This window comes from Carya illinoinensis, chromosome 4, assembly GCF_018687715.1.
Source record: "Carya illinoinensis cultivar Pawnee chromosome 4, C.illinoinensisPawnee_v1, whole genome shotgun sequence".
NCBI classification, from domain to species: Eukaryota; Viridiplantae; Streptophyta; class Magnoliopsida; order Fagales; family Juglandaceae; genus Carya; species Carya illinoinensis.
This window is the reverse complement of record NC_056755.1, coordinates 15158682-15175813: the sequence shown is the minus strand read 5'-3', so window position 1 is coordinate 15175813 and position 17132 is coordinate 15158682. Positions and strand designations below refer to the sequence as shown.

Here is a 17132-nt window from a genome sequence, read left to right as displayed (position 1 = left end):
CAAAAAAAAAAAAAAAAAAAAGCATCCAAACGAAAAATAAATTTCCTTTGTCAAGAAAGTTATATATACCCCATAGACGTAAACAACCCCTTGAGAACAGCAAGTTATAGGATACTCTATATGATAAAGATAAGAATAGATAGTGTATGAGGTTTGACATTATTTGACAATGAGAAGTTTTTACTTTTTATAAAGTTTCAATGAGACTCCAATTGTATTATTGAATAGTCTTTTTGGAGTATAGGTCATATAGTTTGGGCCTTCCATTGGGACATTACAAATAATATTAGAGCCTATTTCATCCAAAAATATGGAATTTAGTCATGCCACCTAAGATGGACAGTCCTGATAAGAATATCGAGAATTTAAGAAGGGAGATTGTGATACCCATTATGATAAGAACAACAGTAAGTGGTGTATGAGATCCTACATTGCTTAGGAATGAGAAGTTTTTGCTCTTTATAAAGTTTCAATGAGAATCAAATTGTATTATTGACTAGTCTTTTTGAAGTATAAGTCAAGTGATTTGGGTCTTCCATTAAAGCGTTATACATATGATTTTAGATTATAGGAGCTAACTCTCAAAACCTATGGGACTGGGGCGCTACAAGCTGAGTACCCCCATCTCTCGAAAGGATTGCTTCTTTTTCATAGTTTCACCTCCCAAAGAGTCCATTATCAAACAAACGCTCTTTCTATGGAAATAACTTCAGTGTAACTTTAGCACAATGGGTGGAATAGATGAAGAAATAGAAGAGGAGAGAATGGAATAAAATATTCTAAAGAGATAGAAGTATCGAGCTTTGGCTTGCTCCGTAAATCCAAACCAAGTAATATAGAAGGGGAATAGAGCACAAATGGCAAGGAGAAGATGGGGGGCGGCGGTAGGGGTTAGGGTTTGATGTAGAAATGAAAGAGAAGCTTAAAAACTACTTTTAAAAGTCAAGTTCCAAATGATGGCCCGGTACTTTTTGCATAAGCTTATCTACTACCGTTGGTACCTCAAAGATTAACTTGTATAAGCTTATGACTCTAATACCTTTTATCATATTATAATAATAACTTGTATTATTATGGAATTTCAAAATCTCCCTTGCATTTCATTTATAATTCTATAAATATAGAGAATGAACCACTCCAAAAAAGTTATAATTCCCATATGCTCTCTTAAATTTTCTAAAACTTCAATATATTTGGAAATTCCTCTCTCCAATTTTTTCCCTATAGTCTTAAAATTTTGTATAATTTCTATATATTATCTATTTTTAAGGATGTGACCTCGTTAAGATTAATTTAAATTAAGTTTAGGAGAAATAATAAATTTATTAATATATATGGATCTTAAAGTTTTTTATTATACAATATTGAACTTCTTAATATGAAATATTAAGTGAAAACACAAGAAAAATTATTTAATGTTCATAATCTATATGAAAAATAGTTGAGAGGTTTTACCATCTAGACCTTATTGAGCAAGAAAAAATTTATTTAAGGTTTCTATTATATTATTATGTATTTAATGTGATATGAAAATATCTAGATTTTACACTAAACTTAATAAAGTAGATTACACACTAGAATATTGTAAGATTGCCTTCTAAAAGATCACTTGATAAATTTTATGAAAAAAACGAGTTCTAAATATTTCATTACAAAAATAATAATAGATGAATATTATTTAATGAAATATTATCAGCATATATATAAAATGTATATTAAGTTGTGTTTTAAAAATTTTATTTTTACGTGTATGCAGTAAATTATCAAGATTTAATTTTATATATAGTTATATTTTTAAAATTTTAATTTTTTTTATATAAATATGTCACGCGATAGAAAAATTAACCCTTAAAAGAATTGCTCTATCGACCATGGTATTATTTAATTATGTCAATCCATCTTAAACAAGATATAGGGTTGTTAAGGTAGACGCTAGATTTTAATGGCACCTGATATTACACCTCATTAATCAAACAGAAGTGCCATCAAAGATTTGGATACAAATGTTGAACAAAACAATTTCGACACGTAACTGTCAACGTTTCTCCTTTAAGACAACTTCAATTGCTCTTGTTTAAATTATCGATGCTCAATCAAGTTGGCAGGAAACAAACAAAATAAAAAATAATAATGTAAGTAAAGGTCAAGATTCAGATGAAGCTAGCTAGCAGACATATATAGGAAGAGGCCGGATGCAGACAAGTTCTGTGTTATCATGTGGCCGGTCCACTCTCACATGTTCCACTCTCTCAAAGACAAAAAACATGGGGTCCGAGCTTTTGGAAAATCACAAGAATTCATGTTCCACGCTAGGCTGTTCTAGAAGTACGATAAGGTTTCGTGACGTAAATCGCGTAAGACGGCCACTGCTCTAGCTCCCGTGAATTATTTTTTATATTTTTTTTTATATGTATTTTTTTTTTAATACTTTTAAATGGGCAATGCTAGGGATTTGGACAGCGGGATCCTTTAAAACATCCCGCTTGCTTTTTTTTTTTTTTTTTTTTTTCTTTTTTTTAAAAAAATTTTTTTACACTATGATTAAGAAAATGTTGTTTAATAATATTGTAAATTTTATTTATTTTTTAAAAATATTTAAAAGTGTACAAAAAATATATAAAAATAATAATTTTAAATATTTTTTCAAATCATTTTTTAACACTTTTAAATATTTTTAAAAAATAAAAAAAAATTCACAATATTATTAAATAATATTTTCTTAATCACTACATAAAAAATTAAAAATAAAAAAATGGGAAGCGGGATAAATGAACGGAATCCCTAACGTGATTCCTATCATTTTCTTTTTTAAATATTTTTTAAAAACATTTACAACATTATTAAAAAATATATCTTTAATTACAAAATTAAAGAAAAAAAAATCCCAACAATAACTCCCGCTCCCAAGGTGGACTAGTATTATACTATTATCCATATTCAAGGCATTAAAAACATGATTTTGAGAGGAGTTTTGCTATATATATAAACACAATTGCGTATTGTTGAACTCAAGATTTCAAGTTTTGTGTAATTATATATTTACACATAGATTTTGATGATAACAAATGAATTCAAAGAATGAAGAAGTCTCAAACTTAAGTTGTCTACATAATGGAGTCAAGCACATCAAGGAAACAAGCATGAACAAGAAGGAAATAAGTTCATATTAAAATTATAGAGTAATGTTGTAAATCTCTTCAAAATTCGAAATTAAGATTAATGCTCAAAATTAATATTTTATCATAAAGAATTAAAATATATTTTTCACATGTGCATGAATATTTTTGAAAATTAAATTTGAAAATTTTGAAAGATGATTGATTGTCATCTTTTACATGTGCATGCCTTGATTAAAGGGTTGAACTTTGAAAATATTAAAGATGATTGATTGTCATCTTTCACATGTGCATGTTTTATTTGAAGATTTTCAAAAGTGATTGATGCTTTTTTAGACTTATACAAAAGGTAGATGATTTTGTTTGAAAAATTTGAAAAGTAAAGTGTGCTCAGTTTGTCATATACAAAAAGTAAAAGATTAGGTTTGAATTTTTTGAAAAGGAAAGTGTGCTCATTTTGTCATATGCCAAAATTAAAAGATTAGGTTTGATTTTTTTGAAAAAGTGAATGATGTTGTCTTTGACAATTGAAAAAGAAGAACCTTTTATTTGAATTTTTTGAAAAAGTGAATGATGTTGTCTTTGACATGTGAATCTTTTTAAATTTGAATATGAAGTCTCATATGCCTATAAATAGATCATTTGAGAGCTTCACATTTACAACACCAAGAGCATACAACATTCATTCAAAGTTTTCATTCTCTCTTCTCTAAGCATTGAGCCTTAATGCTTGTTCATTTTGAGAGATATAGTTTGCACTGTATTGTTCTTATTCACTCATTGATGAGTGTTTTCTGATAACCTACCCACTATCAGCTCTTGTATCAGAAAAAGGGTGTGTATAACCCTTGTGTGTAGAAAGTATTCTACACGGAGAATAGTTGAATCACCACGTGTAAGGTGATTGCAAGTGTAGAGGGTGTTCTATACGGATCCTTTGTAGCGGTGTTGTTCAAAGGTGTAATAGGTTTCTATCTCCACCTGAATGAGGTTGAATAGTGAATTTGAGAATTCTCAAGGGGTAGCTTGAGGCGAGGACGTAGGCAGTGGGGCTGAATCTCGTTAACATACTGAGTTTGCTTCTCTCTTACCCTTACTCTTTATATTTATTGTTATTTCATATTTTGTTTATATTTTATATTATATATTTGATTTATAATTGTTATTTTTTTTAATACAACTCAATTCACCCCCCCTATTGTGTTAGTCATCTGGGCAACACGTATTAATTTATGTATCAATATTGATTTATTCATACTTAAAATTTAAATTAACATTATTTTTAATAAAATCTATTTTTTAAACAATCACATCATATTAATACACAGATTAGTAGATAATTATATTTACAACTATATTTTTCCTTTTGAGAGGCTGAGTACTGTACCACAAGCCACATATCCGCCTCCCAGCCTGACATGACTGTGCCGCAGACGCAACAGACGGCCGTCCGTCAAGGCAACTACGAATTCACCTATATATTAGATAACACAATAATGCAGGTTTTTCCACTGAAACTGCGTGCCTTGATATCTACTCATCCTCAATGGCGAGCCTCATCTCTCTCCCTTTATATGAAAAAACACCTTGTAAAAGCACTGTGCAGAGAACCTCGGATTTCATAATCTTTTTCCTACTCCTTTCACTCGTTACTTATCGTCTCCTCCACCTCAAAAACCATGGGCTCACTTGGCTCCTAGCCTTCCTATGTGAGTCATGGTTCACCTTCGTTTGGTTTCTAGTCCTCAACATAAAATGGAATCGTGTGATATTCAAAACTTACCCGGACCATCTCTTGCAAGGGTAACATCATCTATATAAATATATATATATATATATATATACTTATATACATTCCTCGCGCTTGTTATATATATGCCATTCTAGCTATCTGCTGTAGATGTTTTGCCTGCATAATTTGTGGGAATATATATGCACAAGATCTTTCGAACAAATGATAAAAAGAGAGAATGATTGATAATAGAGAATTCCAATTAATTTTCTAAGAAATATTCACCATTATTCTTCATTATGCCTCTTTTTTTTTTGTTTTTTTTAACATAACTTTGATGACGATTTTCTTGATAGGGTACCTGAGCTTCCCTCAGTGGACATGTTTGTGACAACTGCGGACCCTGTGCTAGAACCTCCTATCATCACTGTAAACACAGTGCTCTCTTTGTTGGCAGTAGATTACCCAGCTCAGAAACTTGCTTGCTATGTATCGGATGATGGCTGTTCTCCTCTTACCTACTATTCCCTTGTCGAGGCCTCAAAGTTTGCCCAACTTTGGGTACCATTTTGTAGGAAGTATGATATTCAAGTTAGAGCTCCATTTAGATACTTTTCCAATGATCCCATTATAACGCTGAGTGATAGCACAAAGGAGTTCCAACATGAATGGAAAAGGATGAAGGTAATAATAATTCATCAATGCTTGTCAGAGTTAGAATATGTCTAACTTAATTTCCTTCCATAAATTAATCATAAAATTAAAATATTAAAAAAGCCTTTTTGTCTTCTTCTCATGTAGAATGAGTATGAGCAGCTTTCCAACAAAATCGAGGTGGCGATCAAAAATTGTGTTCCGCCATGTGATTTTACAGGGGATTTCGCAGAATTCTCAAATGTAGAACGCAAAAACCATCCAACTATTATTAAGGTAAATTCAACTTTTCATTTGGCTGCAGGGACATATACCAATTTATGATCCGAAGATGTGTTTGAGATTATATATGATGGCAGTATTTTTGTGGGGGTGTGATCAGGATTTAATAATTTACCTTTTAAGTTCCAAAAAGACTTACCTAGATAATCGTGTTTCAGGTTTTGTGGGAGAATGAGGAATGCCTTCCAGACGGGTTACCCCATTTGGTCTATATATCTAGGGAGAAGAAGCATAAGCACCCACATCATTACAAGGCGGGTGCCATGAACACTCTAGTAAGACATGACATTATTTTTATGAAAAGGAGTTCAATTAAAACTCCCCCCAAGAATTTATATATTACTGCATGGTGTTTTTCTGATTGATTTTAACACTCTGAATTTGCTAATATTTATGTCAAATATATATTCTATAGACGAGAGTCTCTGCATTGATGACGAACGCTCCGTACATGTTAAATGTAGACTGCGATATGTTTGTGAACAATCCAAAAGTCGTTCTACATGCAATGTGCGTGTTATTGGATTCCAAGAGTGAATCAGAAATTGCATATGTTCAGTTCCCGCAAAGATTCTACGATGGATTAAAGGATGATCCTTATGGCAATCAGGTGGTGGTTGTGTACGAGGTGGGTCAAGTTTAAATCTTGAACTTCAAAGATAGCTTCTTTTCCTTTTATTTTTCTTTCATTCTTACAAGATTTCATATATATATATATACACAGAGAGATGATTGTATTTTTCTTATGTACATAGTATATAGCACGTGGAATAGACGGAATTCAAGGACCGGTTTATGGTGGAACAGGTTGTTTTCACAGAAGGAAGATTATCTATGGTTCATCCCCTGATAATGTTGATTCAATTGATGGTAAGTGAAGTAACGTGTTGCTTTTTTTTTTTTTTTTTAAACTAAGAAAATGCTTTAATTCTTGAAGTTTCCCATTTTATGATTCCCTATCTCATCACCTAATTCTTAATATCGCTAAAACTTCATATAGTTCCGATCCTTAGTTGATGAGTTTTTTCCTCTGTATGAAAATGGCTGTTTTTCATCTTCTTATAATTATCACAGGAAAATTGGCTGAGGTTTTGTCTTCAGGATTTGGGAATTCAAACGAATTGATCAAATCAGCTGTTGATGCTTTAAAAGGAAAAACTGGGCATGAACCATACATTAATCTTCAGAGCTATGTCGAGGCAGCATACCAAATAGCCGGTTGTGGGTACGAGTATGGCACTAGTTGGGGTACAAAGGTCAGTTAGCAAACATAAAAATGGTCCCAAATTGAAAGCTCAGTAACTTAATTTTGGGGGATCCATTGTAAGCATGCAGCTTAAAGCAATTTAACAGCAATTCCAATATTAGATTATATATGTCGTCTTTCAAATAGGTTTTTTCCACTTCATTTTGTCGTCTTTCATATTTTTGGTTATCCTGTATCAGATTGGTTGGATCTATGGATCGACATCAGAGGACGTCAATACTGGGCAAATGATTCATAAGAAGGGTTGGAGGTCTGCCGCTTGTACGCCAGACCCACCTGCCTTTCTAGGGTGTGCCCCCTCGGGCGGCCCTACTACAATGACCCAACAAAAGAGGTGGGCTGCCGGGTTGCTTGAGATTCTATTCAGCAAAAGTTGTCCCATATTTGGCTCCCTTTCTGTAAAGCTCCAATGGAGGCAATGTTTGGCCTATCTGTGGATCCTCACTTGGGGTCTACGCTCCATCTTCGAGTTATGCTATGCTGCCCTTTCTGCCTATTGTATTATTGCCGACTCCCACTTCTTGCCCAAGGTTAGATTCATAAACTAGAACCTCCAATTTTAACCCTCACATGCAGATTTAAATGATTCAAATGAAAACATACAACCCTAAACCTTACATCCAACAAGAATATAAAGCTAGCACCAAGGTAGTAGTCCAGTTGGCAAAAATTAGGGGATCATTCTTCCCTCTCTTGTCCGAGTTCACATGTTCGAAACGGTTTGTCTTAATAAAACTTGTGAACCAAACTGTTGGTGGCATTTGCGTGTAGGCACTTTGGTAGGGTTGCCGTGATAGGCTGCCTATCACGAGGTCAGTAGCTAGGATCAATCCAAACATGCTGCAGCTAGTTGGGGCCCTTACAGTCACTCCCAAAAGGGGAACCTATACCAGCCGACCCTCCCCCACTTTTTTCTTTTTTTTGGTAAAAAAAAAAGGTAGATTATAAAGCTTGCATCTCATTATTTCTAACCTATACAGTTTGTTTTCTCTTAACTTGCTTTTCCTCTATTTGGACAAGATAGTAATCCAGATTTGCATGTTGAAGCTCATGATCATCAGTACTACATGAATGAATTATTCTAAATCACGTCCATAGTGTCATGTTCTTTATAAAAGTTAAAAATTAATGTCTGTACATATATATAGGTCCAAGAACCAGCTCTATATATACCGGTTTCTCTCTTTATAACTTACAACATATACACTTTATCCGAGTACTTGAGAGCTGGCCAGTCGGTGCGAGCTTGGTGGAATAACCAGAGAATGGCAAGAGTAACCACAATGACTGCATGGTTATTTGGCTTTCTTAGTGTTCTTCTCAAGCTCTTGGGATTATCCGAGACAGTCTTTGAGGTTACACAAAAGGAACAAGCCTCTAATGATGGTGATGATAATGATGTCGGTCGGTTCACGTTCAATGAGTCACCCATTTTTGTGCCAGGGACAACAATTTTGCTAGTTCATTTGACTACTTTGGTAGTGAGCTTGCTAAAGTTGCAACATCCACTAGCTTATGATGGGAATGGTTCTGGGCCAGGGGAGGCTTTCTGTAGTTTGTGGTTGGTGCTATGCTTTTGGCCATTTTTTAAGGGGCTTTTTGGAAAAGGAAAGCATGGGATTCCCAAAGCCACCATATACAAGTCAGCCACTTTGGCATTTCTATTTATATATTGGTGCAGACGAATTGCAATGGGATGACGTACACTTTGGGTATATATGTAATTCTATTATTGTTTTCTCAGAATTTTTATTTGGGTCAGATCACTTGTTCTCTCAAATTAGCATTTAACTAGGGTTGAAGAACCTGATATATATAATATGGATATTCGTTTTAGTAAATGTTAAATATTATAAATGTTTTGTAACTTTGCAGATCAGTTAGCACATTACACAGACATATCCAACTTCATTACTTCAGAACAAATGATAGCATAGAAAATATCTCTAAAAGTTACATAATGTGATAATCACATAACGATATGCCAACTGGCTTTTATCACCAACTAAATGATCATTTTTATTTCCATTAATAGGATCTGGAAAGGAGTAAAAAACTTGAGATGAGTAATATAACGGCCTCATAAAGGGTATCACAAAGAGGTAGGAGATCATCTAGTTTATCAGTGTGATCAGTAAAATTAAAATCAATTTATTTTCTTTTATTTTTGTAGGCTATGTCAGGTCTACCAAAAGTTTAGTCACTTTGTTCATGTAATATTTCTACTATTGTTTTCTCATCATTTCTCTTTGGGTCAGAACACTTGTGGCACATCACAAGATCTTGATGTAATATGAAATTCTCCAGTGTCTTGATTACAGCAGACAATTAAATAAAATTAACACTTCAACAAAAATGGTCTTTTGGCAAATTTTTTATAACGATATAAAAATTGTCCTAAAAAAATGGATTTTAGGGATAAAATTCAAATTTCTTTCCTGAATAGTGATGATAGCCCATTATCGTACAAACAATAAATATTACATTTGAACGGATTATTTATGGATAGAAAGTATTGTCCCTAATAAATTCTTGAGTAATGAATGCTAGATACAGTTATGGTTTGTGCAAGTGCCCGTAACGCCTTTAACTTTTAAGTACGGATACGTGGAAATCGAGGCATCGGGATGATGACAACACAGGTCACGCATCTCATCGCCGAATGCCAAGTGTGTATATATGCAATATGTATATAACAAAAGTAATGCAACAGGTAATAAAAGTCTTTTAATTGAGTACTAGAATTTTGTTTAAATACAAACTCATTTAAAACAAACTTATAAACAATATTATAATCAACCAACATAAATATAATACAAATAAAAATAATAACAAAGCAGGAAATATGTCTTAACCCACGAGTGATCCCCGATCACTCATTTAGCGGAGCCGCCTCCTCGGGCTCAGCCTCCTTGTCATCTGCATCCAAATCTACGGTACTAAAGACGGTACCGCAAGTAAGTAACAATCCAAACAAAGCTCAAGATAAAAATATATTCATGCAATAATCAAATACATGAACATGATGTCATATGCATATATCTCAAAAATCTACATTTTTTCTACGCCCGCCAAAATCCCATTTTGGCCCAAAACATTTCCTTTAAAATATTTTCTTGCTATTATCTTAGAGAATGGCCTAAAAATTCAATCTTGCTATCTTTCTAGAAAATGACCCAATAACCAACCATCAAAGTACTGTAGGCGGGAATTACAGATAGGACTCTACCACCATCCATGCTTACCACCATCTCTACTTGTGCACCGTAGATGGGAATCACAGGCGGGACTCTATCATCGTCCTAGCTTACCACCATCCCTACAAGTCCATCTATAGGCGAGAATCGCAGGTGGGACTCTATCACAATCCCTACGCCGCGTGAATCATAGGCGGGGATCACAGATGGAACTCTACTACCATCCCTACTTACCACCATCTCTACAGTACTTCTGACTCAAATCAGTCAATCCAATCATTCAAATATACCCAAAAATCATTTCTCACTTGAAAATCCAGTTTTCAAGTTCCAACACATGAACATACATGCAATTACACGAAAACCCAATTTTCCTCTATCAACACATGTACATGCATGCACTATGCAATACAAATGACAAGACATAAATATATCAAACAAATCTCAACATCAACCAACATATAAATAACTCTGTCCTCAAATCCATCTGACCCCTGACTCATCAGACTCAATCCGGCATAACCAACCAATCACAATTTATTATTAAAGCAAAAATATATTTAAATCTAAAATGAAGTTTAGAAAATACTTACAGCGCTATATAATATTTTTTGAATGATTAATGGGCTGCAAAAGGTGGATCGAGGAAAAGCAACATAATAGTATAAAATACACTGTGGCCGTGAATTGTAAAATACTCACTTTTGAATGAGGACGAACTAATAGTTAGAATTGATAGGAAATGACTTAGAGATGTTCATGAAACTAGTGGAAGTGGTGGCGGTAAAAACGGCAGTGGAAGTGAAAAAAGGCCAAAATAGATTTGAACTTGTGGGGGTTGCTCCAATGACGGATTGGAGCTGGAAATGGATGGGTTAGATCGGTAAGAGGTCGGTGATGAAGTGGTGTTTGGAGGTAGAACGATGGCTGCAAAATGGGAAAAAAACTGTGCGGCTTAGAGAAGCCCACGGCGGCTAACAACAGCACTAGGTGGTCTGAAAATGGAGGGAAGTGATCACCAGCTGGAGGGGAGTTTATTGGTGGGAGTTGTGAGATGCATGACTGGCCGACGGTAGCACTACGATTGGGCAAAGAAAATGAATGGGATGGAGGAGAGTGAGAGTGTTGTGCGGGGGAGAGAGAGACCGGGGAGAAAAATGAGGAAAAAAGAAAGAAAGAGGAAGAAGAAAAAGAAAAAGAGAAAAAGAAATGATTGGAAAAAGAAATGAGGTCCAGTCCTTACCTCTAAAGTCCAAAAAGTGATCCAACGAAAACAATTTTAAAAACTAGAAATTGAACAAAATAATTTAGATGCAAAACCTTACTAAAATATAATAAATAACTTGTCAAAACTAACAACAAAATTTTAATACAAAAATAAACTAAATTTAATTAAAAAATAATTTAAACACAAAACAATAATTAATATTAAGAAAGCACCTCAAAATAAATTTAACAGATAATAAATCCAATTACAACTCGATAAATTTAAAACAAAAGAACCAATATTTTAATTAAATTAAAATACCCATTCAATAAAAATATACATAAAAACAGGGTGTCACAGCGCCACTCACTGCTTTTGAAAATAGTGATGACTACTATTAAAAAATTAATTTTTCTTGTGTGTCATTTGTTTACTCACTTCTTTTAAAAGAAGTGTATGATGCTTGTGTACTTATGATTGCAAATATCATTTATCTAAATTTTTAATTTGAGTGGTTTATAAAACTTTCGATCAAGAAAGGAATAAATGTTCTAAGGGAAACTACTTATGGTCAAATAAAAAAATAGTGTCTGATTTAAGCGAAAAATCAACTTACCTTTCAAATGCCTTATATAACCATTTGAATAAGACGCATTTTTTATTGTTCTTGAAAATAGAACAATTATAGTTCGAATGCTTTATATTTAATTCAATCAATAGTTTTTTAGATAAAAGAAGTTGTCCCAAATAATACAAGCATTCGAACATTAAAGTTAACTTTTGAACGTAAACTTAGAACACGCTCAAATGGAAGAAATATAGTTCAAATAGAAAATATGGCGGGATCAAATGATTTTTTTGGTGGGAGTGGAAAAACCATTCGAAGGCTTATAAAATACGTTCGAAAAGGATCATAATTTTTATTTATTTTGATACAAAACAATGCCTAAATCAATTAGGGATAATTATCTAATTTACATTAAGAAATTGTAGTTAAAGAATATATAGAATTAAGATCAATAAATAATTTAGAAAAGGAAAATGAGGATGTTAAAAAGCTCGGTTATTAGAGAAAATAAGGAAAAATAATTGTGATAGAAGTGATGCTTAATGATGTTTAAGCAACAATTCATAATTAAATTAGTTTTAAAAAATATTTTGTGTCCAAACAAAAAAGTATGAAAGTGCAAATATAAAGAGGCACTACCCCCCCAAGTCATAGATCACCAACTCGATTCCTGCTAGGCGTGTATCAACTAGTGTCAGCCGAGTCAAGATCATCACTTGAGTCGTTTGCACAGCTCGACCCAACTCTATGACGATGCTAGTAATCTATGTATGTATGTTAGAGATTACACTCTAGATCTCTGTACGCACTATGTCCATTATCTCTATTGTGTGTGCACAGATCTCTGCACACACTATATCTACAATCTCCTCATGTATAGAAGTGCATGTTGCCTCATGTGTAAAGGTCTCACTCGATACTTCACGATCTATTGGGTATGCATCTCCACGAATCTTGGCCATCTCCGTAGTGGGAGCACGTTGTTGGAGTGTCCTTTGCTACATGATAAGATGTAGGAATTGATAGGCCCAATCGACTCCCATACATGCTTAGCAACATCTACCTAGACACCCATTGCTACCAAAAATCATGTGATCAAGACCCCTGATCGAATCCTAGAAAAGATATAGGTCGCAAGTTCAAAAAGCTCCCCACAAGTGATGCGTATCATAAATCGTGCTCGATCCATGCCAGCCTCGATCTTGTGTTATTGAGGACCGATGTTGCTGGCAATGATTAAGTTCAATATCTCAAAAATGCCAGATAAATTTGCCTATTTGGTCATTTTGATCCCATCATAGGGATGAGTAGCTGAACTCACAACCAACTGTTGAACCTAATGATTAGGGAGCCCATCTAGTTCATCTACATTAGTTTCCTTGTCATCAGCCATCTCTCCATCACCTGTAGTTGTAGACTACCTAGGCATCACATTCGGATATGCAGTGGGCAATTAAGGGATACCAAGAAACGTGGTGACTATGTCTACTAAAAATGTAATGGATACACCTCAAACTGAGATTATGTAGGCATCATCATCTTGGCTAGCACTACTAAACTCTCTATAGAACTCAAATACCATGTCGTTGAAGGCGACGATCTTGTCTATCTATTCATCTTTCTAGTCAATGATTGGTTGCTAAGCTCGCTCTAAGAAGACAGATGTAACAACTTGCTCATGATTCTTTCTCTTATTTTAAAAGATACCAAGCAAATTTTTAAAGCAAACTCATTATTTTAAAACTTACGAATATTTTAAATGTCCTGAAAAATAATTATATGTTATATTTTTAGTGTTATAGGACTAAGCTTGTTTTTAAATAACACAATTATAATATTTTCGAAGAGCTCCAAAAATATTATAATTGTGAAAAATTATTTAAATTAAATGACTTTAGTCATTTAAAAATATTACGAGATTTAAATTATGTTGAAAACTCTAAATTAATTTAAATAATTTTATTCTCTTCAAATAATTAACAAGACTTCATCATTTTAATTAATAATGAAGGAATATTATTTTATGAACTTTAGTTTATAAAATAATATTCTATCTTAATTTATCCTAATGTTTTAAATTAAATAAATATTTATGTATTTTCAAATCAATATTTAAACTCACCGTTAAATCGTTTTGAAGATCTCAAGACGAATGGTCTGAATTAAATACCTAAGCCCTTAGCTTTTTTCCCTTACTTTTTCCTTTCCTCTCTCTCTCTCTCTCTCTCTCTCTCTCTCTCTCTCTCTCTCTCTCTCTCTCTCTCTCTCTCTCTCTCTCTCTCTCTCTCTCTCTCTCTCTCCCAGCTCGACGGTTCACCTCCCCTCCATTGGCCATGCTTGTCTTCCAGCCCTCCCTCTCCTCTTTCACCTTTTATGAAATGAGTTTCAAGCCCATTGTTTCCTCCTAGCACTACTGTGCGTGGCCAACTTGGCCATTGAGCACCTCCACCGACACCACTACTTCACAGGCTTCACCTCCATGGCTTCCTTTCCCTGCAACTCTCACTCTCTCCGTTGCACCACCACACACACGTGCGCAAGGAACCCATACAGGTTCTCCATCCAGGCCACCGCACCACCACCACTGTGATCCTCAGCCACCTTGACCTTCCCTAGCTATTCCCATGCCCAACCGAAGTCCCCAACTCTTTCACTCTCCCCCACTCTCTCACTGCCTCTCCTCCACCTCAAGGCCAAATTTGCTATTGTAGACCACTGTATAGCCACCATAGCTCCACCACACCTCCCTCAAGTCCTCCATGGCCAGCCTTAACCCCTAGCCTAGATACCCACTAGTTTTCCTGTTTAGCCATACATGACCAAAACCCCTCCATGAACCCTTGTGCATCCACCACGTGCCACCTCAGCACCACCATGAGACCACCACTCTAGGACCATGATTAAATATTTTCTCGCTCAGATCCACACCCGTAGCCATCTCTAGTAACCCAAAAAGCTACCGTACGCAGTTTAACCGTCACATACAACTCTTCTGACGCCTTTGACCGTGGTGAGTAGCGAGCAACGCATGGGCTATCCCATTGATGGTATAACCCTCTATCCCCGTTATTTATATTAAATATTAGTTTATAGGTTATGGATTGTGTTGTTAGTATTGTAGTGTTTGCTATGTAGTTGTGAAGTGAAATATGGCGGTGTGGTGAAGTGTTGAGCGTATTTGTGTAGTTGTGATGCAGCATAGTGTTGTGAAGGGAGTACATGTGGCGTGTAACGGCGCATCATGTGATGTGCATCGTGGTAATACGTGATGTAGCGAAGGAAGTACACATGGTGCGTACATCATGTGGCCTTGTCAGTCCAAATGTGAGGAATTTCACCTGTAGCAAGAAAATTAGCAATGTCAGCGTACCATGGCACTTGAGATAAATCAAAAAGTTGCTCATCTGGAAATGTGTCTTTAATAGGAATTGTCTCTATGGAATCTGAAAGAACAAGTCTAGACAGATGATCAGCAACAACATTCTCAACTCCTTTTTTATCTTTGATTATCAGATCAAATTCTTGCAACAAAAGGATCCATCTAAGCAACCTGGGCTTTGCATCTTTTTTCGCTAAAAGGTACTTTAACGCAGCATGATCAATAAAGATGACAATTTGAGATCCAATCAAATAAGAGCGAAATTTGTCAAGTGCAAAAATTACTGCAAGTAGCTCTTTTTCAGTTGTTGAATAATTCATTTGAGCACTGTTTAAAGTTCTACTTGCATAATTTCAAATGGTAAATTCCAATCAGGTGATCGCATAATTGGGGCTGAAATCAATATACCTTTTAGCTTTGTAAAAGCTAACTCACAATCATCAGTCCACACAAAAGAATTTTCCTTTGACAATAAATTGCACAAAGGTCTAGAAATTGTGCTGAAGCCTTTGATGAACCTCCTGTAAAAACCTGCATGACCTAGAAAAGATCTGATATCCCTGATGTTCTTTGGAATGGGCAATTTAGAAATTAATTCAATTTTGGCCTTGTCCACTTCAAAACCTTGAGAAGAAACAATGTGACCAAGAACAATCCCTTGAGTGACCATAAAATGACATTTCTCCCAGTTTAAAATCAAATTCTTTTCTTTGCATCTAATCAACACTCTTTCCAAATGAGTCAAACATTCATCAAATGAATCACCAAAAATAGAAAAATCATCCATGAATATTTCAACGAAACGCTCTACCATGTCACTGAATATACTTATCATGCATCGTTGAAATGTAGCAGGAAACTTACCCTTCTCTTGAGCATGCAAGGCAGAGGTCAAGTCGCTAATAGAACTTCTCATCTCAGTAATGGCCTGCATTGTCTGAGTGTTGATATTTGCTTGTCCCTGCATAAAAGCCAGTAATGTTTTCTCAAGGGTTTTCTTATGTGAAGGCACATAAGAACTAGAAGAAGATGGCCCTTGAGGATTTTGATTTAAATTGGACTCATTCCTCTAACTAAAATTAAGGTAATTTCTCCATCCAGGATTATATGTTTCCGAATAAGGAGAAGAAAATGGTCTCCTATAGGAATTCATGACATTTGCTTGTTCGTGCAACACCTCTTTAAAAGCAGGGATTGTTGGACAATCCTGAGTTAGGTGTCCATTAATCTCACAAATGCCACAATTTTCTTCTTCTTTTTCACTGGCCTTAACCGGATTTACCTTCCTAACCTCCATGGCTTCGACTTTTCTTGTCAGACTTGCTATCCTAGCATTTACATCATCATTTCCTTTAAGAACACACATACCTTCTTGAGACATGGCACCGAGTTTGGGCTTATTTGACCGATCAGAACGATCTGTGTTATCCCAAGATTGGGCATTTTCAGCTAACCGGTCAAAATAGTCCCAAGCGTCATTAGGATCTTTATTTAAAAAATCACCGTTATACATTATTTCTACAAACTGGCGCATTTGAGATGTTAAACATTCATAGAAGAAACTAATGGTGCGCCAAGTCTCATAGCCATGATGTGGGCAAGTTAGCAACAATTCTTTAAAACATTCCCAACACTGAAAAAATGTTTCATTTTCTTTTTGAGAAAAATTCATAATATTTCTGCGAAGAGTGTTGGTCCTATGAGTAGGAAAAAACTTTTTTAGAAATTCT

At 34.7% G+C, this 17132-nt stretch overlaps 1 protein-coding gene and 1 non-coding gene across 4 annotated transcripts; both read left to right on the top strand.

Annotated features, from left to right (window-relative positions):
* The first annotated feature begins 4545 nt into the window (after window positions 1–4545).
* Window positions 4546–8918, top strand: LOC122308034 (cellulose synthase-like protein H1). Of its 3 annotated transcripts, none has more exons than XM_043121192.1 (9): window positions 4546–4919; window positions 5205–5532; window positions 5650–5778; window positions 5943–6059; window positions 6200–6412; window positions 6540–6654; window positions 6886–7040; window positions 7231–7581; window positions 8200–8918. In XM_043121192.1, exons 1-9 carry the CDS (start codon window positions 4663–4665, stop codon window positions 8749–8751), a joined length of 2217 nt encoding a protein of 738 aa, XP_042977126.1. In that variant the 5' UTR covers window positions 4546–4662; the 3' UTR covers window positions 8752–8918. The 3 variants fall into 3 exon arrangements, with proteins under 3 accessions (XP_042977126.1, XP_042977125.1, XP_042977128.1); XM_043121191.1 differs by having other exon boundaries at window positions 4549–4919; window positions 6859–7040; XM_043121194.1 differs by having other exon boundaries at window positions 4682–4825; window positions 6859–7040.
* An 8067-nt stretch (window positions 8919–16985) lies between these two features.
* Window positions 16986–17089, top strand: LOC122308630. The gene has a single exon (XR_006242149.1). It is a non-coding gene; the product is annotated as a small nucleolar RNA R71 (small nucleolar RNA).
* Window positions 17090–17132: the final 43 nt, after the last annotated feature.